Source organism: Clytia hemisphaerica, unplaced genomic scaffold, assembly GCF_902728285.1.
Source record: "Clytia hemisphaerica strain Z4C2 unplaced genomic scaffold, Clytia hemisphaerica genome assembly, whole genome shotgun sequence".
NCBI lineage: Eukaryota > Metazoa > Cnidaria > Hydrozoa > Leptothecata > Clytiidae > Clytia > Clytia hemisphaerica.
Window position 1 is genome coordinate 1,376,735 of NW_027103551.1, and position 24,597 is coordinate 1,401,331.

Consider the following 24,597-nt stretch of genomic DNA (forward strand, 5'->3'; position numbering starts at 1 on the left):
AAGCGGCGTAAAGGCCCAGCAGTGTTAGTAGTGTCAACATATTTTTTCATTGCAGAGTTGCTATACAACTTGATTTACAGGAGGGAATTCAACTCGAGTCGGGCGAGCAATAAAGAATTAATTACTTTAATTTTTTGGAAATAAGTATTTCTTATTGCTAAAATAGAAAGATTTGACCATATCACTGGGAGGTATTAATTATATGTGTTTTTTTCTTACGCATGCGCGTAATATTAAGATCATCAATTTTTAGCCTGGACTCGTTAATTGATACTTGCGCGCATAGGCCCCGACAAAGTCAAATCTTTTCGACCAGTTGTGTTTTTTCCGCTGCGCACTGGGCCAATAAAACGCAATGGAGTTTTCAAACAGAAATCGCAGACCGAATTTTTGCGCCGATTTACGAAATCTATACACTAAAAAGCAGTTCATTCAAATTTAGAAGTACAGTTAAAGGTTTTTTTTAATAAGAGTGATGGCGTTTGCTTACTCATCAATATTATTTTACACAAATTGACACGGATGTGGAGCAAGATTGGTCAGAAAGAGGAAAATAATTTTTTTTTGTTTATGCAGCACAATTTAACAATAGGGAGACACTGTCCTGATATGAAATATGTGTGTGATATGAAACGAAAACACTTTTGTAAAAATAAAAACTTCAACTGCTCTCTCTAATTCGAACCTCTACAATTGAAAACTTTCTGTACTTCGAGCTAAAATATTATCCCCTCAGCTAAAAAGTTGTATAAAATGATCTGTGTAACTCGAATCTTTCTCTAATTCGAAGTTTTAAAATTCTTAGTTCGAATTACAGAGAGAGTCAACTGTATGTTCTTTCAGCAGATGACTTTTTTTTGTTTCACATTTCCATTTGACAAAAGACCAAAGGTGTTTCCAACAACTTCCGAAGCCAAAGTACCATGCTGCTCTCCCAAAACTTTCTTCCAAAAACTAATTCCATCATATTGTCCAGAAAACGGATTATATTTACTTAGAACAGACTTCTTGAGGTAGTCGTATCCAGGTCCTTTTTTATGAAATGTTATAAGATACCCAAAGGCATCATGTACAGCAGCGTGGTAAGCCATAAAGCCTCGATCGTCATACAGTAGACTGTGAACCCAACCACTGTCACCAGGGCCAACTCGACCTAAACAAACGATAATGAGTTCAAGTACAAATCTATATTTATAAAGCCCGAAAGGCTAGATGTCGTGCTTCGGCTGAAAAGTGTGCCATGGTTAGGTAGGAAATCCTACCCCTAGGTAATTAACATTAGAATAGAATTTCAGCGCTTGGCCAATCAGAAGCTTTCGCGGGTTTTCGAAAAAAGTAGCAACAATATTTTTTCCGATATTCATTTTTTTTGCCTGCAATGGCTTAAAGCACGACATCTAGCCACCTTTCAGGCTTAATAAATCTGTGGTCAAGTATATCGAAAGAAATTGTCAGTCCGTGCATTTTTAAAACATTGGTGTTTGATAAATATGATACACGTTCTTTTATAAGAACATCCAAATTTTTTGAAACCTTCGGATAAAGTTTTAAGCCTCAAAATATTCTTAACATGTTCTTACTTTCATCATTTTGTGAGTATTTTTGTCCATTTTCCTAAGAAAATAGGGTTTTTATGGTCCGCAAAGCCTTAAAATGTTCTTAACTTGTTTTTAATATTGTTTGCCATCGAAGCCTTATTTTCTTGTATAGTTTGTTCTTATAAAAAAAACGTTTACCTCAATGGTAATTTAAAGTGTAAGCTTTGAAAAATGTTTTAAAAATTTGAAAAATAATAAAGATAAAAAAAGGAAGAATAAGAAAAAGATTTGTTCAACTTAACCAAAAAACTGTCAATTGATATTTTTAACTGAAGAGAGTATTTCATAGTGTGCAGAGGGCTCTGAACCCCCCCCATTAATATTTCATCCCCCCTATAAAGGTATCCCTCCTATTTTTAAAATTTTTTGATCCCGCACCATAAATCAGATAAGTCGAAATTATGTGATATTAAATTTTATTGACTTAAATCAACATATAACATAAAAAAAAAATTTTTTAACCAAAAAGTTACTATCCCCCCATTTTTATTTTATCCCCCCCTATAAGCTCAAACCCCCCATTTTAACTGGAAAATTGCCCATCCCCCGCCCCTATAAAGCCTTGCTTGAAAACTCGGATCCCCCCCTTAAAAAGGGGGGTTCATACTATGTATTTGCTTCCTCCTTGATCAGACTTAGTCAATTAATTAGAATTATTTTGTTCTTATTGAATCAATAGTGCCTTTTTATCAGATTAAGGTACCTTAAGGGAAGAAATGTTTGCGGGAAGAAATTTTGAGGGAATAAAGTTTCTTGGAATTTAATTTAGCACGTATATTGTAAGGATTCAAAAATCACCACTAAAATTGCTCTTTTTAAGGCAAAATAGGGCTTATTATAAACAAAAAATTCTCTCAACCACGAAACTAAATTTCACGAATTTTTTATCCTTATTATTTTCCAAATTTTTGGAACATTTCTCAAAGCTTTCGAATTCTGAACTGTGAACGGCGAAATTAAATACCGCGAAAATTTTATTAAAAAACATGTACCTCCACATGGACAGAGTAGTGCACCAAATATTGGATCAATAGATTCATTCAGATGACAGTTAACCCAATCTGCAATCACTTTGCCACATAACAACTGTTGTCGTGTACCCCAAAATTCTGCCGTCCCCAAATATTCCGAAGTTTCTGAAAAGATAAGGAGAACAGTTTGGTAATTACCTTTCATTGGGAATCTACATAATTATTAGACTAGATTCTATTGGGCTGAACATTTTTTTTTGATTTGACTAGGAGCATTTGACGAGGGTTCCATTTCGAAAGAAAAATTACCATATACTACCGGGTCATTTCATTGCGCAATCCAGGCTATCAAAAAGCTTTAAGTGGACCCCGGGCTACAAAATTATTTAATTTACAGTTCATTGAATTGGACGGTCGAATAGAGAGGCTTTTATCTATAATAATGAGCAAAATTACTCCTTATCGGAAGAACAGTGGCGAGACCACACAAACAAAGAATTCATTTGCCGATGATTAATTTTTGACCGAAGATTGATTTTTCCTGAAGAATATCCAAATGATGATTTAGACTTTTTTTAGCAATTTCATTTAAAATTAAGTAATTTAGCACTAAAATTGTTCGTTTTATGTGCTACCTAAAAGAAAGGTTTTCCACAGAAACTAAAGAAATTTCTTAGTTTATTGGTGATTTCCAGTCTTAATTCTTCTAAAAAGCCGACGTTACCCTTGGAAGATAATTTGTCGACGGAAACTGTTCGTCGGTAAAAAGTGACACCGTTTTTAGGCAGCAATGACATTTTTTACCGACGAATATTTTTTATTGACAATTTTTTTGCCGATGAATTTTCAACCAAGAAAATAAGCAAATCTTAAATGTAAAGATTATTTTATGAAAAGAGGCAGCTCAGAATGAAAAATCTTCGATCCTCAGATAAAAAACTATCGCAGAAAAGCGTGAACAAACCTCCACGGGTATGATATATCTTCTCAAAAATCTGACTGTCTTTCCAAAGTCTTTCAAAACACATATCTGTGCTTTCATCCTTCAATTTTCGTTTGCTAGCCACAAGTTTCAAGAGTAGTTTGAATTCTTCATCTTCCACTGTGAAGTCTTTAACAATCTTGTATTTCCGAATAACTCGATCAAGTAATGAAAGATATAGACCAAGATTGAGAACAATTCCTTCGTCTGATTTATCGCTCTAAAAAATTGCAAAAAATACACCGAAAAAGAAATTAAAGAATAAATCTGGAAAGATTTTGGCCGATCTCTTACTAGACGCTGGTTACAACGTAAACTTTGTAAGATGACCTGCCTAGCATAGGTTGGTGCATTGAGTTTGAAGCCCGAAGGGCTAGAGTAGAATCTCTAACCTTTCCCAGGCAAAAAAAAGTAAAGCCACTTTTTCCCATCTAGAATGCGCCTAGAACACACCGCAATCACAACGACGGATTGTATCTAGTGGATCCTTTGTTTTTGAGGACTGCATTTGTGCGCGGTAAGTGACTGAAGTATAAACAGTCTGACTAAGATCTCTAGTTAATACGGAACTAATTTTTGCTTTATTACGGTTTTTCGGCAAAGCCGCGAAAATTAGAACCCGCGAATTACAAATTAAGCCATTTCTCATCAAAATCGCAAAATTAATTCACGCAAAATATGATTTTTTCGAATTTCTTTTCGACCGCGAAAATAAGCTCCTGCTAAGATAATGTTACCGCTAAGATAATGTTAAGGTAAATGTTACCTTTGCACTGTTTGACTGACCAGCAAATTCAACTTTGACAAGTGGCATACAATAATGGGAAATTAATTCTTGATGGCGCTCACAAACTTCTTTCTTAGAATGGTTGTAAACCTCTGTTGCTATCGAAATATGATTAACTTCCTCTGAAGTAGTAGCTTTGCTACCATTTTGATTTGAAAGTGAAGCAGTAGCTTTGCTACCATTTTGATTCGAAAGTGAAGCAGTAGCTCTGCTACCATTTTGATTCGAAGGTGAAGTAGTGGCTGTGCTATCATTTTGATTGGAAAGTGAAACAATAGATCCGCTAACATTTTGATCTAAAATTTCTGATTTTTTTTTATCATTTTCAGGGATGTCCCTGTCGCCGCCCCCATCTGCTGAGTCTGCTTCCTCCGTCTCTGCTTGGTGATGGAGATTATCTTTGTAGTAACCACTTCGTCCAATTAAACTGAATTTGATACTCCTAGACCTAAGAAAATTTATATTTATACTTAAGCTCTTAAAATAATTGCACTCATAACTATGAGCGTAGCTTTGTGCTTCACAATCTTTCTTAGATGTTGGGTTATATAAGAAAAGATTCTATCGGGTGTCCAAGAAAAAAGTCCCCCTCTTTGAAGTGAATTTTCTCGAGTTCTATGAACTTTAAAAGCATCAATTCTTTTGCATTAGAAAGAGAAGGATAAACTTAAATTTTTTTTCGAAAATTCACTTCAAAGAGGGGGACTTTTTTCTTGGACACCCGGTAACAGCATTACACCTGGGCCTTATTCCATTTTTACTGCGTGTAAAATTCTAATTTAATTTACTAAAATGACGCAACTGTTAACCGTTTTTTTTTTAAACAAAACTCAAGCATACCTGCTGCTTCGTCTTTTGAAAGAATGATTACTTGGGCTTCCCGTAAAGACTTTTTCATTGTCATTGCTGAAATTTAAAGGGAATAAAAATCACAGGATATAAGGATTTAAATAAATTAAGTAAAGCCTGTTTACTTATAAGGTATCGCCTTTAGTTGGAAGTGCCTAATTTGTGATTTAACAGTAGCCTCAACCTGCACTTTAGATCGGTGTGCCGTGGTTTAAGTATGTTGTTTTCCGTGTAACAAGTAAGTAAGCTTGCGACCACAGTCGAGGGCGACCCGAAGGCTCCTCTTTCGATAGCTGTCTACCCGAAGGTAGGGGAGGGAGCCACTCCTTTCCCTGGATTTCTCCACTTACCCTTGATACTTCTCTTAATTGCTAAGCATCAAGCAGAAAGGCATCAAGTACCATTTTGGGAATCTTTGGTATGACCCAGCTGGGAATGGAACCCACAACCTTGCGCACCGTAGCTGGATGCTCTACCTATATGCTACGGTCGCTAAGGTGCAACAACAGACATGTATGTGATTCGTCTAGACTCTAACTGATTGAGGACGACGATAAATCAGCGCTTTTATCGTCCTCCATTTTGCAAGTCAAAACACAAAACCATGGGTTTTCAAATTATATCAATCACTCTGTGTTCTCAAAAGGGTAGATACATAGTCTAGAATTTAACTACCTTATTACACGAATATTACTAGTCATTTTATTAACACGAATTGAAAAATTTCGGGTTAATAAAAACCCCTCAATAAAAACCAGCCGTGGTGTCCTTGAAAAAGTAATAAAATTTGTGTTTTTTTTTGCGTGTTAATTTCAAGGCCGTTGAATACTTGCCTAGTAATATTCGTGTAATAAGGTATTATCTATTCTGTTCCTGACCGACTGAGGAAGACAGTGGATGGTACCGGTGGACCGTCCTCACTTTTGGCGGGTTGATACCGTAGGTTTTTCCTAAACGTTTTGATCACTCCTCCGCCATCAAAAGTCTGATACATAAATATGCTAGGACCATAGATTTATAAAGCCCGAAGGGCTAGATGTCGTGCTTTGGCTAGCACGTTACATTACAATACAATAGAATTTCAGTGCTTGAACAATAAGAAGCTTTGAGGGTCTCCGAAAACAATAGCAGCAGCTATATTTTTCGATATTCAATTGTTTTTTGCTTGGAAGAGCTTGAAGCACGACATCTAGCCCTTCGGAGCTATAGAAACCTGTGGCTACCCAGCTGGCACGCAACGTTGCTTCAACGTCAATTTAACGTTCACAACGTCCATATAACGTTAGATGAACGTTGAAACAACGTTGTGTGCCAGCTGGGTAGGACCTGTTCATGTGTTAGTTGTAACCAGGTTTTAGTAACTAACCATTTACATTCAGGATTTTCATTCGATTTTCTGTTCGTGTATTTCCAAAAGAAAACTGTCGCCTTCAAATTCATCTTTTCTATAAAATATAAAAATTTGACTTTTCAGTAATGAAATATATCCATCTGTAGACTAGTCTGAATCGCAGACCTCTACAAAACGGCATCTGTTAGTGGATGCCCGCAGCCTATCCGTAGACACGTGTTTCGTCCTTCCCAGGACTCATTAGTGCGGCTTGGGAAAGCGAACATAAACAACTTTTGTCGCCAGAGTGCTCAAAACACTATGCATTGAGCTTTGCATAAGCTCTTACGGTGAGCGATGAAGTCGAAAGCTTGCTCCTCAACACAACAGAGTCCAGTAGCATAGACAGGAGGGGCGCAAAATTTGTGTAGGAGAACAGATTTTCATTACACTGTAATTATCTATTTATAATATAAAAATATAATTGTTGTGCCATAAAAATCTGCTCTCCTACACAAATTTTGCGCTGCTCCTGTCTACGCTACTGAGAGTCTATAGAATACCCCGAGCAGAGGTTCTGAACATCTATGTGATTAAGAACTAGTCTCCTATTACGTAATTGTTTTTTGTAAAAATACACGCAATTTTAACTTAACTTAGCTCAAATCCTATACATTACAGATAGAGTTGACAAGTTAAAAATTGAGTTTTAGCTAACTGTCATAATGATTTGATTACTATAATCTATTTGTATTTGCGATGATATGGAGCCAAAGATTTGCGATTTTCCTGTTTATTTATTAGCTTATTCTTGTGTACTTTCTTGCTGCTTAAATAAATAAACAGATATGACTTGTTAGTTTATTTTAACCATGATTTAAAAAGCAAAGGCATTGTTTGAGATATTTTACCTGTAGATTACGTCAATGGTTCTGGGCAAAACCTCTATTTCTTTTTGTCTAACCCTTTTCCAATATCGAGGAACTCAAGTTTTCTACTTTTACTTTAAGAAAACAATATACACTTGTCGCTCTCATTCGACGTTCTACTATTCGATAGGCTCCCTTATTTGATGAAATTTAAAGTTCCCGTCAACAAGAAACTCTCATAAACGACGTTCCCTTAATCGATAAGCTCCCTTATTCGATGAAAATCCAATTCCCCTTGAAGATCGAATTAGAGAGCGTCAACTGTAATTCTTTCATAAGAAGCATGTAAGAGCCCATTTTCAAAGGATTCGAGATGTCATTTCTCGACTTTGGAAATGGGTTAGGCAAAAAGATTACAAGGTTTCGCTCAGGACTCTGAAACGAATGTACACGTAAACGATCTCAAACTATCCGATTACCCTTTTAATTTTTGAAGGGATTATCAGATAATTTTTTATATTTGACTTAGAGATACCTTTTATTGTCCTAAGAAACACCTCCAAAGTTTTTGACCCAATTATTTCCCAAAGCTGAGATATTCGACTTTGAATTTTCAAATTTTTACTTGAAAACAATAGAAATTCAACGTGTAAAGACTTATTTTTAGAGATCAGATCTGATAATCCCTTTAACTTCTCTCATACAGTCCATCAACGAACAAACGTTATCAAAGTAACCAATTATCAGCCCGAATACGACTTTCCGTATCCATTTACCAAACTTCAAAAAATCTGATTGAGGCTACAGTATTAGGTGACAGAAAAGGGCCAAAATTAAGTAAGAAAATAAACATTGAAAAGTTAAGAATTAATTTTGTTTAAAGTTTGTTATTGTTTTTTCTATTCGAAACCGGATAAGATATAAGGGTTAGTAGGAATTTCGATCGATGGCTATGGCCATGATTGGGCCGTCATTCTATTTTGACATAAAACCAATGTTCAAATTGTTCAAAGTTCGAGAGATGTATATAAACATCATCTGCCAATTTACTTTAATGTGATAAACTTTCGCGGGGATTAAATTTCGCGGTTGGGCCTATCCGCAAAATTCAAAAATTTCGCACATCATTTGCGCCTCTTTGATGCAAGTAACGAATCAGATAGTATTTATTTGACATATTTGAGTTTTGTTTAGAAATATTTCGCGGATTAGGCTCTTCCAAATTTCGATTGGGACTTAATTTCGCAGATAACACCCAAATCTGCGAAATCCACGAAATTTAATCCCCGCGAAAGTCTATCCCATTAAAGGAAATATGAATAAGCAACAGAACTGTTGAAGAAGACTGAAGTTCACCTTTCCAATAGAAAAGGTTTAACAAGTAAACCTAAAAAATAACAAAAAACAATCGAAAGAAAAAAAATTACGTCGAAATCATAGTCTACACAATAGACAGATCCAGGCTTTTAGGCCTTACTCTTGAAGAGTAGGAGTTTTACGCTCGAAACGAAGGAAGATATGACGTAGCTTATCGAAATCAATGATAAAAATCAAATTATGGAAAAAGCTAAAAACAATACTCGAAAACTACTACTATTCAAGTCTAGACTAAAAGCTCCCTCTTAATACACGCCCATCTAGTTAAAAGAAAAACATCAGTTTTTGAGATTATTCTTGCAAAAATTATAAATGCTCTTCATTATCTTTTCAACGATAGGTTAGAATTGCATCATTGGTTGAATATTGGTAACCAAAACAGTTGATTGCAATTGAATTAACGCAAACTTCAAGCGAATGGGTATTAACCCCGACTCTAAACCTGACTCTAATACTGTCAAAATAATTACCCTAATTATAGTCGTTAACAATAACTCTTGAACGGTTTCGTACGAAACATTTTGAAGGCCAAAAAAGATTCATGGGCTTGACTAACACCAAAAGTTATCACTTATTCAAGTTTGCCCTAGATTCCACAGGAAAAGTTTTATGAATCTAAAAGCATTCATGAGCCAAGAATTTAAGAAATCATGTTTCGTATCGTTTCGAGACAATTTGGTGATCAGTGCTCAACAAGTGGGCAGTGCCAGTGGCCCATCAAAAACTCTATTAAGAAAATTCTAATCGCATGGAAAAATCGAATCAATTTTCAAACTTGGCAGAATCTCTTACGGAGCCATGTCTATTCCAGCCTGCTTCAAGTTGGAATACATCGATTTGAAAGTTAATATATATCAGAATTGGTTTGATATACCAAAATCTAATTCGAAATGCGCCATTACAAAATAGAATGTGCATTTCGACTTGCCGTTCTGAATTTCCAATTCAGATATTCGATGTTATCCAGTGTATGACGTCATACATGTCCTTTGAAGTGACGCAGTATCCGGAGTATGCTCGGGGTAATCAGGATCAGCACGGATATTATGAAAGTCTGGTTATTGAGCGACCGCACTACAGAAGCGCTTCTTGAACCAGACAGACAATAAACCAGAAAAAACATAAAAATCTACAACTAGACTATATCAAATAAGTTGAAAATGATTGTCAACAACATAAAAGTGCTCTACCAGAAGGAGCCTTATAACAAAACAAAAATTCAAAACATCATTTTTTGTAGTACTTTAAGTTTCATGCGTACAATCATCAGCTACATCAACGATGTTCTAACTGGTTGGGAAAAATTCTACAACTAGACTATAAAATAGATAATGCTAGAGCTCAAAAGACAAAAAGTACCTAAAGTCTATTCACGATAAGTGTGCACTCTTTTTTCTTTTACCTATAACTTTTGAAGGAATTCTTCAATCTTTATAAATTTGGTATCATTGGAAAGATATTAGTGAGTGGAACAATTTGAAATAAAAAAATCTTTAAAAAAATTTATTTATTATTTATGAACTTTGTATCATAACTTTATATTGAATAAATATTTTAATAAAATTTCTTCACAGTGATTATCTCCTAAGATCAAAGAACCTCTCCAGTGAAAATGATAGTTATAGCACTTTTCTACAAGATCTTCATTTTTTTCTTCTTCATTTTCATCTTCATTTTTATAATCTTTTTAAAGTTTTTATTATTTCAAATTGTTCCACTCACTAATATCTTTCCAATGCTACCAAATTTATAAAGATTGAAGAATTCCTTCAAAAGTTATAGGTGAATGAAAAAAGAGTGCACACTTATCGTGAATAGACTTTAGATCTTTTGACTAGGTCCAAGATATTATAAAACTTGAGAAGCTCGTTATGGAAAACCTTAACCCTATTCAAACTAGGCTTTTAGGGGCGGTTCAGAACTAGGGGGGGGCTTTTCCTGTACCACCCCTTAACTTTTGATCTAGTGGGTCTTTTTGGATGAAATTTGGCACACAAGATCCTTGTCACGTAAGGTAACTTTTGACAAAAATTTTTTTTGATGACGTCACTCATCATGCCCAAAGTGAGCAAAAACCGAAATTTTCCATTGTTCTTATAAATAGCTATTGTATTCTAACAAAGGCTTTAGAAAAAAGTTGCCTGAGTTTAAAATGCTTGTTTTATCCTAAATATTCAATAAATTACGGTCTAAACGATATATTTGACATTAAAAATAAATTTGTATTGGAAAAGTGTCAATTTTTGTGACACCTTACTGTCAGAAATGTCATCATGCTCAAGGTGTGAAAATATTTAGGTGTCAAATTTTTTTTTTATTTTGAAGCAAAATAAAAGTTAGGAATTTACAGAAAATTTCACGGCAAAAGCTCTATTATTTCAGGAGCTATTACCAATAGTTTGACTTCCGAACAGAAAGAGCCCCCCCCTAGTACGAATAGGGTTAACTATGTGTATTTTTTTTCTTCTTACACTACTGTAAGTACTAAATCTCAAAGAACAAAAAAGTAAAGAAATAAAAATTGATAAATTACCTTCACGAACCAGCAAAATCTTTACTCCTTTATTTTCGTTCTTTCGTAGCTTTCTGTTGATATGGTAAGAATCCGAACGAGATCGGATTTATCACATCCAAATATGGATATTAGAAACGGAAAAAGCATCTCCATCGTCGAGAACATCATCTTCTGGATCACCTATTCAATTACACAGTGCTGATTGCAAGATTTCAAGGATTGATATCTTTTGATGACGAATAATAGATAAGGTTAACCTCAAGAAACCTTAAAATACGCAATCTTTTTTCTAAACCCCAACCACATGAATTTCTACTTTCGAAAGTTGAATGTATTTGAAGTGATTTTTGCGGAGGGACGATTCAAGTAAGGTATGTGTACTTTGATGGGAGGTCCTTTCATCATCATCATCCTTCGACCTAGGTCCGAATGGAATCTCTAGCCCTGTTTCCGGTTTCAAAAATCAAGAAATGTGCGCTTTCTCGAGCGCATAGGGCCTGTAGGAGACCAAAGTAAGATTTCAGACACCATTTCGTTTTTCGCACGGAAACAGTGACCTGAGAAAGAGAGCATCCTGCTGGTCAAGACAGAGGAAATTCTTGGGAGTCCATGATAGATCTCTTGAAGGGTTGGGTGGTTGCGCCAATCAAGATTCTGGACTCTTTTCAAAAGGTTTGTATAACAACCATTAAGGCTCTTCAGCATGGTTTTTGTCATGGTCCAAGTCTCCGAGCCATATAGAAGAATGGGCTCGACAAGACTTCAAAGATTTGAAGTTTGAGAGCGTTAGACAAATTAGAGTGCCATATCTTGTTTAACTCATTACAAGCTTTCCAAGCTAGACCTTTCCTAATTTTAAAATTTTTAGATGATCTGAGGCTAAGAGAAACGCGACAGGTAACAGTTCTGTGGTCAGAACCAACAGAAGAAAAAGAAGAATAGGACTGAGCATTGCGAACACTGTTCTTCCATTTGTTTCTTACAATCATATAATCTAACTGAGAGAGGCTTCCTGAAGGGTGTTGGTATGACCAGAGTTTGGAAGCCTTTTTCATAAACATTGTATTTGTTTTGTTTAAAAAAAAAATAATCATGAGGTCCTTTAAAAGGAGGACTAAAGCAGGCATGGGGGAGAGTCAATTAAGAAGAAATGTACGCTTTGCAAATTGTTTTCAAGCCGTCTATTAGAGTTAGTTTCTTAGAACTTTTCATAAGTGTTCCATATTATAGGGGGAGGGGAACGGAAGAGCGTAGCTCGGGTGAAACAAGGCGTGTCCCAAATATATTTTGCATGACGCGCACCGCTTCCAATTATTCCTTAACGTTCATATATAGCCCAAAAGAATCATGTTCGGTCAAAAATTTGCATTAAGCCAATCTCAAGATATCGGTCAAAAACTGATTTTGACGTTATAAAATACATCGAAAAAACACGTCATAAGTAAGATTCAAACGACGTCATTATTGAAAAACAGTGATAACTTCAATTTTATTAATGCAATCAACACCAAATTTTGACTGGAGTTGTAAATTAATGATTCTGAAATATTTGTTCAAAAATTTTCAGAAACTTTGAATGACGTCATTTGTTGTCGGGAAAAATTAAAATACGTCAGAAAATGCTGACGTCATCATGAGTTTTCAAGATTTTTTTCATGAAATATTTTAGAATCGTTAATTTACATTTCCAGTCAAAATTTTGCTTTGATTGTAGTAAGTTAATCGGAATTATCGCCACTTTTCAATAATGACGTCATTTAAATTGTCTTTTTGACGTGTTTTTTCGATGTATTTTATAACGTCAAAATCAGTTTTTGGCCGATATCTTGTGATTGGCTTGATGTAAATTTTTGACCCAGCACTTTTCGAAATCCTCTCGTTGATACGATTCTTTTGAGCTATATATGACAGTTAATGAATAATGGGATAAGCGGTGTGCGTCACGCAAAATATATTTGGGACATGCCTTGTTTCACCCGAGAGGTTAGCAGAGTAGGGAAGGGGTAATATTTAAGCGTAAGTAGCGTGCTTAAGGGAGAAAGGTCCCGAAGACTAAAGTTACAGGCAAATCTGTGCAAGAGTAAAAAGGATCCTTAAAGGTTTTGTCTTAAAATAAGAGTGATAACGTTTGCTTACTCATAAATTTTAATTTTCAAGCTTTTTTACATTGAATTGACACGGATGTGGAGCATGATTGGTCAGAAAAGGAAAAAAAGAACAAATTTTGTGTTTATTCAGCAAAAAGTCGAACACAATAGGAGATGTTGTGTAAACTAGAACCTTTAACCGACCCAGTAAGTGCAGTTCTTTCAGGGTTATCTAAGAGACGTCTTATCGAAGAATAATAAGAGGTAGCCTGGTAGCCTGGAGAGGTAGCCTATGATTTCTTATTTTATATACTGATGACGATATATATAGCTTAGTTTGGGTTGAGAGTTAGAATTTCCCAGATCCTAATGACGGTTGAAAACATTAGTCAATCAAATTTTGTTATTCTTTTGCTGGTCACACTTTCTTAGAGAAAGCGCAAGTTCCGAAATTAGGTTTTTATTTTAGCAAGTGAGGACAGCGCTAAATTCGAATTTCCCATTGTAAATTTTTAAGGCAGAAATTTGCCTCACAGCTCGTACCCGTTCTGTATGTATCAGATTATAAAAATACAGGACAGGTCTCCTGTTTTATAAATAAAAGGAGGATCTAAAAGACCTGCTATGAATTGAGATAGGGAAACCTCTATAGATTGATTTCTAGGGTTCCCTGGTTTGTTTACATTTAGTAACTGCAGGCACTTTGGGAGTCTCGATTTAGACTCGGTAATCCAGTGTCAGATTTGAATACTCTTCCCAATTGAGCTTGGGGTAAGCGAGGCAATCCTGGGTAAACCACTAAATCAAAATGTAAACAAATGATGTCATCAGAAATTCATTTATAAGTGGATTTATAACAATGGTGTGATGTGGTAAAAGAAAAGCCAACCGACCCTAGTCAAATTACACTTATATAAGAACAAACTATATAAGAGCATAAGGCTTCCATGGCAAAAATGTTAAGAACAAGTTAAGAACATTTTAGGCTTAAATCTCAAAGATTTTGGAACATCCGAAGGTTTGAAAAATGCTGGATGTTCTTATAAAAAAACGTGTAAGCACGCAAGCAAGAGCAAGAGGGTACTTCGACAAAAAAATAGAACTGGGTGTATTTGCGCACTGCAATACACATCCAGCACTCTAGGGTTTAGTAGTATCCCTGAAAACAGGGACTGGCAAAACAGTGCATGGGCGACCAGCATAATGTTTTTCATGTCTACCGCCACTAAACATAAAGCTCGGATAAGTGTTTGCTTGACATGAGAAAAATGCCTTTTAACTTTGATGTATTTCATGTAGGATGTCATTTATTTAAATCAATATTAATTATGTACAACTGTGCCGGAAAAACAAACTAGACTAAAAAAGAAAAAGAAAAGAAAACCCCGTCGGGATTCAACTTCTGTTAAAATCAAATGTATAACAGGCTCGACTTTCAAATTTCACCGGCAAGTCCCTGTCAGATGTCAAGGCTAACTCCCATGAGAAAAATGAAAGCTGTGATTGTCGTATATCATATTCATATATGCCCAGTCGGCAATGTCACTTTTTTAACAGATATCTTATGTAAAACACTAAATAGAGCTACTCTGTCCCTGATTGAAGCAAGATAACGCCCCTCTTTGCTCAGTAGACCGATTCGGCCGGCGATTTGAACAATCAATACCACTCTCCCGACATGTCAGTTGAACAAATTGCCCAGTGCCGAACTGTGGTCTACTCATGTCACTGACCTTTATACATCCCTGGACCAAGCTATATCCACCGTTTTTGATCGGAGTTTTTTTTGGAATTGGTACCCAAGAAAAAGCTATTGCAATGTTAAAAATGTTCGATTAAAAGTAGATCTAACGATCTCGATGCATTTTCACCGCTATTGAGTAGTGCCACCATTAGGGTACCAATTTCAAAAAAACTCCGATCGAAGATTTTTGGTTGGCCGGGATTGAAAAACTTGGTCCAGGGATATATAAAGGTAGGTGACTAATGTAGTCTACTTAACTAAAATGGTGTATTATTTGGCTTCAACTGTCGTGGCTTGAATAAGACTCTTTCTAGTGTTTTATATAACATATCTGTAAATTTCTCTCCATTCATAACGTTATGGTTTTCTTATTTACAAATTTTACCTATATTTTTGTGTCAGTCTTGGTATACACCAGTACCTAGGTATTAGTTGCAGTATATAGAGGCTATATTAACAAATTCCAAATCTCATTGATTCCATATAAATTCCATAAGAGCTATTTAAGTATTGACATAGGCGACCGTTCTCCAAAGGTAGATACTTATATGGTGTCTTCGTAACTCGAACCTCCATAACTCGAATGTCTCCTTAACTCGCACAAATGTTCTGGTCCCTTCACTTAACAATGCCTTACAAATCAATTTCCATAATTCGAACAAATTTGTGTTCCCCATATGCATGTTCGAGTTATGGATAATTCATTGTACTACGAATATAAATACTTACTCTGTTAAAAGTGCACCTTGTTTATTTTTTATTGTATTTGATTTGTTTGCAGTAATTCAAACATCATCCTCTGTTAATGAAGCTCTTCTATACTTAACTCCCACATCTCCACCATGAGCTGTTTTCTTAATACAACGTATGTCCAACAGTGATAACAAGATCACCAATAGCAACAAGGCTATGTTGATTTTACCCAATGTTAATGGTGTTCCTATATATTCATGGTAGTCAGCATTGAGGACCAGTAATAAAAGAATAGTATCATAAAAACCTCTCTCCAATGAAGATGCATAATTTTCAAATGTGGTGGTGGTGTAGTTGAAAGGGTCATGGTTTATGAATATGGAATGATTTGTAGGGTAATGCCCAGTGTATCCAGATGGTTGGTCATTTTCCGTTTCTCCAGCTGGCTCCTGACTGGTTGTGTTATGAACATAATGGCCCGAATAGCCCTTTGGTTTATCCGTAGTAGCAGTGCCCGAATCTTCATTATAATGCCCTGAATAACCTTGTGAGTTGTCAGTTTTACTATTGGATGCGTCTTTGTTATAATGGTTTGAAGAACCTTTCGTTTGGTCATTGGATGTGTTCTTTGTATAGTGTTGGGAATATCCAAAATCGTTGTCTTCCATTGGTTCCATACCATATCCACTACCATCATCGTTGTCAATTGAGTTCAACTGTTGATGGTGATGTTTGATGATTTGTCTGTTCTTCTCGAAATCGCGTTTGAAATTAAACTTGGTATGTACGATGGATAGTGCAGCGATGATAAAGGAACCTGAAATTTAAAGAGTGATAGTTATGATAGATATGAGCCCTCCAAATACATTCGAGATGAATCCTACCCACGAAGGAGTAGGAATCACGGCGCTGACATACACTGCGACATGACAGAGGCGAGCTGTCAAACCATGGTGTATACCATGGCGTATACCATGACACTCGAACGACACTGGAGGAGCGATGCTCACGCGAGGCCGAACTTTATGAGTGTCATGGCACGTCACAATGCTTAAAGAGTGTGCATAATTAATATTTCTTGATTGATGTTTCAGATTTCTCAATAAAGACCAAAGCGATAAACAACTTTAATGGTATCTCTCGTCACTTTATTCGTACAATGAATGACAAGTCCGGTGGCGCTATAGTCAAAGTATACGTTTTGAATTCGTTGTTGTGAAAGATATCATTTAACAATTTTAGTGTACATATTCTATTCTTCTATAGACCATGTTGAGGAGCAATCTGTTTCTCCACTCGATACTTAGTCTTATGAGCACGTTGGTAACAACAACAGTCTATGCTCGCTTACCCGAGCCGCACTGTTGAGTCTTAAGAATGCGGATGAATATTCTTGCTTATACATGGTTCTCAAATTAATTTTGTTGACTTCCGTGCAACTCACACACGTAGGCAAAATTTCTTCAATGCGAGGTATTGTATGCATCCCTTTAACCTGTACCCTCCCCAACGTCCGACGGAGGATTTTTTTGCTTTTGGGAAATAATTCCCCTGTGAAGAAGAAGGTTGTCTTTTCTACGCAGAAGAGTTTGGTACAGGTTAACGTGTCTCAATCGATCACCCTATTTCCAATAAGCTATACACGTTTTTTTTTATAAGAACAAACTATATAAGAACATAAGGCTTCGAGGCCCAAAAATTTAAGAACATTCTAAGAACATTCTAAGGCTTTGGAGACTTAAAAACATGCATTTTCTTAAGAAATTACATCAAAATGCTCAAAAAATGCTGAAAATAAGAACATTTTAAGAACATTTTTAGGCTTCAAATCCAAAAAACTAAGAACATCCGAAGGCTTCGAAAATTTTTGACGTTCTTATAAAAAAAAACGTGTAAGGTTTCCTTTTGTACTCACTGAGTTAAAATTTTGCAATGATAATCAGTGATACTATTAAAGGTAGGCAAACACAGCAAAATGATTCTGCTTCAAAATCCATGGGTCTCAAAGAGATGATAATGTTATTAATAATTACCAAGGGTTCCGCTTTTGTAAAAGCAGAGCTAATTCGATATATACTATTTATAAAAGAATTGGATCATCGGATAGATTAAGCAGTTTATCAATTATGTCAATCAAACGTGTGTCTGTATTTAATGGATTAATGTAGTCGCGGTATCACTTTGATTAAAGGATTTACAAACGTGACATTTTTATAGTTTAACAAAAAGAAATTTGGTGCTTACACTACACTAAAATTTGCTACTTTGGTCATTTAGTAGGGGGAAATTTGTAAAATCGCTCGATTTTTTTAGTCAAAGCACTTGTTATACATTTTTGGAAAGCTAAGGGGTGGGCGAATCAAAATAATTTGGGTGTCAATTTTTTTTCTTGGTTTTCGGACAAATATGACAGTCTAAGGCAAAAATTATAGGGTCAAAATTAATAAAAATTTTAGCTTGAGAAAATAGAGACCTATGGTATATTTTTGAAAAGCTCTCAGAAAATTAAGATTAATGATATATTGCGAGTATAGATGATTTCTGTACCTAGCAAGTGATACTTTTATGGACCTACCTGGTTATGCATTTAACACAGTTATAATTGATATCTACGTGACGTGACCATTAAACAATCATTCAGAACACAAATAGTGACGATCTATTAAAATTAGTCGTTTGTTTCTTATAAAAAAAACGTTTAGAAACCAAAATTTCGTGGTCTTGAAATATTCTTTCATATTCAAGACTTTGTGAGCAAAAAAAACATCTATCTCTTAAAAAAATTGAGTAATTTGACTAAGAACATTGATGTATATGCTTATGAATAGTGATTCTTATAGATAAACATGCGTTTTTTGAGCCAACAATTTTTTTTGCAAAAATCAGCTTGAGCCATCTCTTACCTATGATGGTACCCTACTTTCATGCAAAAAAATAGAAAAAATTAATGATCCAATTTTTCCAAGTCCAAAAAAACCGTTTTTGGGCCCAAATTTGCCCAAAAACATCTTTTTCGAAAATCGGGCTCCGTCACAAACAAGGATTTATAGTTATGCATCTTTGTGCAAAAAATCATAAAGAATGAAAGAGCCAATCTCGAGAAAAGCTAGTACCTAAGTAATTGATAATGTGCTTATAAAAAAATAACGAATTTGGCCAGTTTTTCTATAAAAACACACCAAGCAACCAGAATTTCCTGTCACACATATTCTTTAAAAGTAAGCCCTCATGAACAAAAAAACATATATCTCATCAAAAAATTGAGTAATTTGGCTAAGAACATTGATGTATGCTTATTAATAGTGATTCTTATAGATAAACATGCGTTTTTTGAGCCAACAAAATTGTTTTGAAAAAATCTACTTGAGCCATGTTTTACCTATGATGGTATCCTACTTTCATGCAAAAAATCAGAAAAAATTAATGATCCATTTTTTCACAAAGTCCAAAAAACCCGTTTTTTAGCCGTTTTTTAGCCCAAATTGGCCCCCAAATTTTTTTTTTGAAAGTCGGGCTCCGTCACATCTTGACCACTACCATTTTGCACCTTTGTACCAAAAATCAAAAGATTCCTATGATTCAATCCTGAGAAAAGTTGGTAACAGACGAACGTACAGACGGACGGACGAACGAACGAACGAACACAGGTTAATTTATAGGACCTCCACCCCACCGCACGTCTATTTAGAGAAGTTAGCGTAAGAAAGTATGCATTTTTTATATAAGAGCACATCCAAAGTTTTGAAGCCTTTTGCCTGAAATTGTTCTTCATTAAAATGTACTTAAATTCACCCATCTTGTGAGTATTTTTGTGCAATTTCCTGAGAATTAGTGTATTTTAGAGTCCGCAAAGCCTTTACTTATCATCTAAGCCTTATGTTCTAGAGTGGATTCTCGCCAATTCGAACTTCTATAATTCGAACTTTTTTTAAATTCGAACAAATACACCTGTGTGTAATAAAGATCCTTACGAATGAATATCATTGAAAAACAAACATACAACTTACAAGCAATCAGTGTGGAAATGATAATGGCGATGTTGAGTTTCATCTTCCATTTGAAATTCTTCAAGATCTGCATGATAAATGCTATACACACCAGCACCATTGCCATCACCATGCATATAAATGCTTGGTTCAATGCTAAGAAATTAAATATACAGGGATTAGTCAAAGTCGATCTGGCCTTAAAGAAAACGTCTTTGCAAACCAATAAAAAGCAGTTTTTTTAAAAAGAGAAAAATGAGAAGCTAGCTGTGAATTCGAAGTACAACCATTGACAAAACCCATGGCACGAAGCCGGAAAATGATCACCCCCTCCTCATGCTAAACTGCTAGAATAATGCCATATTATTTTGTCAATGATTGGTGATGTTAGCCTTAAAAATCGGGAAAAAAAGTTGGTATGGCTATGGCTCAGAGACTTTAAAGAGTTTAATGAAAATTGACCTATAAATCCAATTACGAGTCATGTGCAGACGGATGACGAATACGAGTGAAAGCTGCATTAGAAAAACCAACAATGAAAGAAATTCAAAAATACACAATAATACCTTTTGCTTCATTTTTATAAGCAGCAAATGATAAATCCATTTCCGGAACCTCATAATTCTCCGGGTTAGTAAACAAATCATTGTCAACACACCATTCAATCTTTGGAATGACAAACTCCAAATATTTCGACTTCAAATTATGAAGGGTAAACCTTTGACAGGTGGTTCTCACTCCGAACAATAGTTGAGCACGGATAATTGCGTCATCAGGTATACGATAGATACTGGTGAATAATAAGGCTGAATAGTTACTTTTGTTGGCAACTTTTTCAAAAGTGGATCTGAAGTGACGATAATCTGAATTAATTTCTTCTGTCATCCAATCTTGTTGTTGTATTTTAGCGATAATAAGAACGCCAGATATAACCAGTAAAAAGAAGATTGCGTTCTGGATTAGTTGAGTCTTCATTTGAGATTCCATTGTTGAGCTTTCTTCCTTTATTTAACTGTAATTTATGTTTTAAAAATGTTTTTGTATAAAAGTATATTTTTTTGAGAGATTTTTCTTAGGGTTTGGAGTTTCATTCAAACGGTAGAATTGGTTCACATATGGCCCTGAGACACGTAGGGTTAATAGCACGAGATAGAGGTGACCTAGCTGCGGAGTCGAGCAGAACCACTGGGCCACCGCTCCCTATCTTCTTAAGCGGTAACAAGGAAGTCGGCATTTGCACAAGAGATAAATTAAAAATGATTCGATATGAAAGTTGTTTTGCATTCTGGAAGGTTTCGTACAAATATTTCATAATCTTCAATTACAACTTTCTGAGAATAAAATTCGCAAGATTCGCAAGATAAAACCGATGAATACATTTTCCAAAGAAAATTCGAACGAAGCATCAAAAGCATTTTCTACTGGATATAAAAATCTGCCAGCTTTAAACCGAAGTGAAGAAACAACCCAACGCACCATCATCGAGTGTTTTTGATTAATACAAGTTTAAGAATAGGACTTTAAACCAAAAAATATTGACAAAGCGTAAATACTGCCATGACAAAAATACAAAAATGAGAAATACAGTCAACACACATCCTCGTATCTTTTCCTTATAATCAAACAATTTCTGACGACAAATTCTTCAGTGCAGAGGTATGTATTTCACTAGTATAAGCGCATCTTACAATCTAATCGGTTTTCTTTTCTGATTAGCATCGCAATTGGCTTTCATAGGTCATCATTATAATCAATTTGCAATGGTAATCAACCAACCAATTTCCATTAGCATTAATTTAATCTCTATTTAAAAGGGCAGTCATAAAAGTTGGCATCGAAGATTAATTATGCATTTTCCTTTTTGATGGAAAAGGGACTTTTTTTTAAATCGTCACGACAAATTCTTGAGTTTTCAAGCAAGGAAATATGATCACATTATCTGAAGAATTTTTTTTAACAGGACCCAAAATTTTCGCCCACGTGGAATTATTTGATTGAAATGAGTTCACTAAGGTCCTTAGGAGTGAAAAACCGTCGAGTGCCACTTTTCTCAACTTAGGCATTTTCCATAATGGCAGAATTTCAAAATGGCGGATTTTGGATTTTTTTAATTAATCTGCACGTTTTTGAAATGGTTGATATCAAATAAGGGCAGGCCTAACAAAAAAAATTAAAGTAGAGGCTACTCAAAGTTAAAAGCCAATATTTTCAAATTCAAAGTCGGTCGAAGTGATTTATCGAATCAAATCAACCAAGGAAAAATTTTCATCTGCGATTGGATTCGATTGACTCGGTCAATCATTCCGATCTACTTTGGTTGAATCCGATAAATTCGACAAAAAAACATTTCTAGTGATATCCCCCGATATCAATCTACAATCCATCTCTTGAAAGATTAGGGCTCCCCTCACTCTCTTCCGAAAAAAACAGCTCTTTGAAAGAGACAGTTATTATAAACTACTAAAGGTAAAACTTACAGTTCTGAATATTGTCTTCGAATGTCATGGCTGAAGCAATAATTGGTTTGAATAAATGATGGCATACTTTGCACCCTGCAGAAATAAAGATTCGTTGCATGAAAAAACAGTTGAATATGGGAGGACAGAAACATTGGATGGTATAGCAACCTAACCCTTATTATACGTCACCCTTTTTCTACCCCCCCCCCCACGCTGAAGCTCTAAAGGGATGGGTGAAAACAAAACAATCTGGCGAATATGCAATACCAAATTTTTAAGGACCGCGCTCGTCTAATAGGACTGGGAATGACAACAAAGCTGCATGATTGTGTTAAAAAATAGGGCTCCGTATCAGAAAACTTAGTTTTTGATTTTCCAGCGCACAACAAGATTCTTGTTGTAGAATTTTCCGCAGGAGGACTATTTTCCTCAGATGGTTAATTTTCAAGGGCCTTCATAGGTTTGCCGTGCCCGTAAGAAAGTCATGATGACCAGCTGTTATCAGGTTATCAAAGTCAGTCTTGTAAAATGCTCACTCTTCAACTTCACTCTTCAAAATTCCAGACACTTAATTGGTAAATGATATTTGAAATGAGATCATCATGATTTGTAAATGAGAAAGACTTTTTTTAGCTTCGGATACATACAGTTTGTTTCCTGCATTGTAATACGCATGCGTAATTTGTCGTTTTTTTTAAACCACATGTAGTTAATTCCCGTGATAAACAAAGAGGAATGAATACGTAGGGTGGTACAGTCGGTTGGGGTTGTCAATGGGGAAATTTTTTTGTCTATTTGTAGTAATGCAGGATTCTCTAGATAAGCCCCTCATATTAATGTTCGGGGTAATAATGTTCGCACGTAACGGTTCCGCTTTCCTTCGAAAATTGACGTAAAACTGAAATTCAGCCAATAGAATGGCTTCATATCGTTTTGGAGCAAAACGGAACCGTAGTGTGTGAACGTGGTCTAAAACTTGTGATTCTTACTAGAATGGTGTTTTTAACGGTAATCCAGGAAATCATTTTTTTTTTTAATCAAGGCAATAGGGAAATTCTCAAAAAAGTATCTAACCTCATGGCGACGGCTTCCAAATGGGCCTTCTGGGTACTTCTTACCATCATCTTTATGCCATCATGGACATTAATAGTCATTCATTCGGCTGAAATTTAGAAAATATATAAGGACAAATTATTGGAATTCATTTCCTGAGTAGTTTTTTTAAAACGATTACAGAGTATTAATTGGATCTAATGAGCTTTGAGTGGCTCTACAAATGACCTTTTCAATTCAACTGAAAATTGCGGAATGCGTAATATTTGTAGTCAGTGGAGATTATTACTGTATCAGACCCTATTTTTATAGAAAGTCAAAAGAAATTCATTTCCGTAGAGGAAATACTAATGGATGTAAAACGTGAGGCATTAGAGGGTACAGTGGTCAAGATTTCCAGACCATATTTCTTTATCAGGAAAAAATAGATATAATTCTGTAAATAGGGATTTTTCAAACCATGAAAATATCAAGCGTTGAATTTTAATTAGAATTCTAGCTATATATTAAAGTTAAAGAAAGCTGGGACCGAAAATAAAAAAGAATTGGGCCTATTTAGATTAAGACAAAGAACAATATTAGAAAACACTGCGGTTTTTCAGGTTTTGGCAACATCCAATCTCCGAATTGACTGATGAAAATCAATTGCTTAGAGGCCGAACATAGCTATTAATAAAATTTGAATAACCAATCTTTGAGACTACAAGGAGGTAAGGATTAAACATATCCAAGTGGGAAACTGAAGTTTACAGTTTATATCCAGTCATTATATAGAACCTTTCCCGGGGGGGGGAGACTGAGTTCAGCAGGGAAAACTTAATCAATTTTAAGCAAATTTGGGCGAAAAATCGACCCTTACGGTGCATTTCCTTGAATTTTTTTACCATTTTTAAAGGCAAAATATGGTTAGATTTCCAAATTTTACACCCTTAAATTGCACTCTTTGCTCATTTTAACCTTTACAAAAAGACCTAAGGGCCGCAAGTACGATAGGTCATTTATATTGAGTGCCCTCCCCACAACCCTTTCTCTTCGACTACCAAAAAATGGGAGAACTACCCTACTCCGTACCGTTGATATAATCTGTAAGATATTAATAATTTTGAGGATTTTGTGTCTTGGTGTTACTTTCAAAGACAACAATGAGATGGCCGGAGTTGAAGAGTTGTAAAACAATGAGATGAAAACTTTCAAATCAATACAATAGCTCATTATCAGACTGCCCTTCTTTGAAATCACTTTCAATATATCAAATGAAGCCGTATCCTTCAACAACAGGAAGACAACTCGTGAATGC

At 35.3% G+C, this 24,597-nt stretch overlaps 2 protein-coding genes and 1 long non-coding RNA gene across 3 annotated transcripts in view; all 3 read right to left on the reverse strand.

Annotated features, from left to right (window-relative positions):
• The window catches only part of LOC136800222 (uncharacterized), a 68,384-nt gene that overhangs the window by 2,189 nt on the left and 41,598 nt on the right, over positions 1-24,597 (reverse strand). The window contains exons 5-6 of the long non-coding RNA XR_010845684.1: positions 23,322-23,409; positions 22,266-22,340 (exon numbers count right to left, since the gene is read on the reverse strand). This is a non-coding gene — a long non-coding RNA (uncharacterized lncRNA). The remainder of the gene's footprint in view (positions 1-22,265; positions 22,341-23,321; positions 23,410-24,597) is intronic.
• LOC136800212 (uncharacterized) lies at positions 546-6,630 on the reverse strand. The gene is made up of 6 exons (XM_067056832.1): positions 6,554-6,630; positions 5,179-5,244; positions 4,318-4,786; positions 3,534-3,771; positions 2,591-2,734; positions 546-1,153 (listed from the first exon to the last, which is right to left on the reverse strand). The coding sequence occupies exons 1-6, from the start codon at positions 6,625-6,627 to the stop codon at positions 840-842; spliced, it is 1,305 nt and encodes a 434-aa protein (XP_066912933.1). The 5' UTR covers positions 6,628-6,630; the 3' UTR covers positions 546-839.
• LOC136800220 (uncharacterized) lies at positions 15,232-21,463 on the reverse strand. Its single transcript, XM_067056841.1, has 3 exons — positions 20,355-21,463; positions 19,810-19,944; positions 15,232-16,619 (listed from the first exon to the last, which is right to left on the reverse strand). Exons 1-3 carry the CDS (start codon positions 20,773-20,775, stop codon positions 15,895-15,897), a joined length of 1,281 nt encoding a protein of 426 aa, XP_066912942.1. The 5' UTR covers positions 20,776-21,463; the 3' UTR covers positions 15,232-15,894.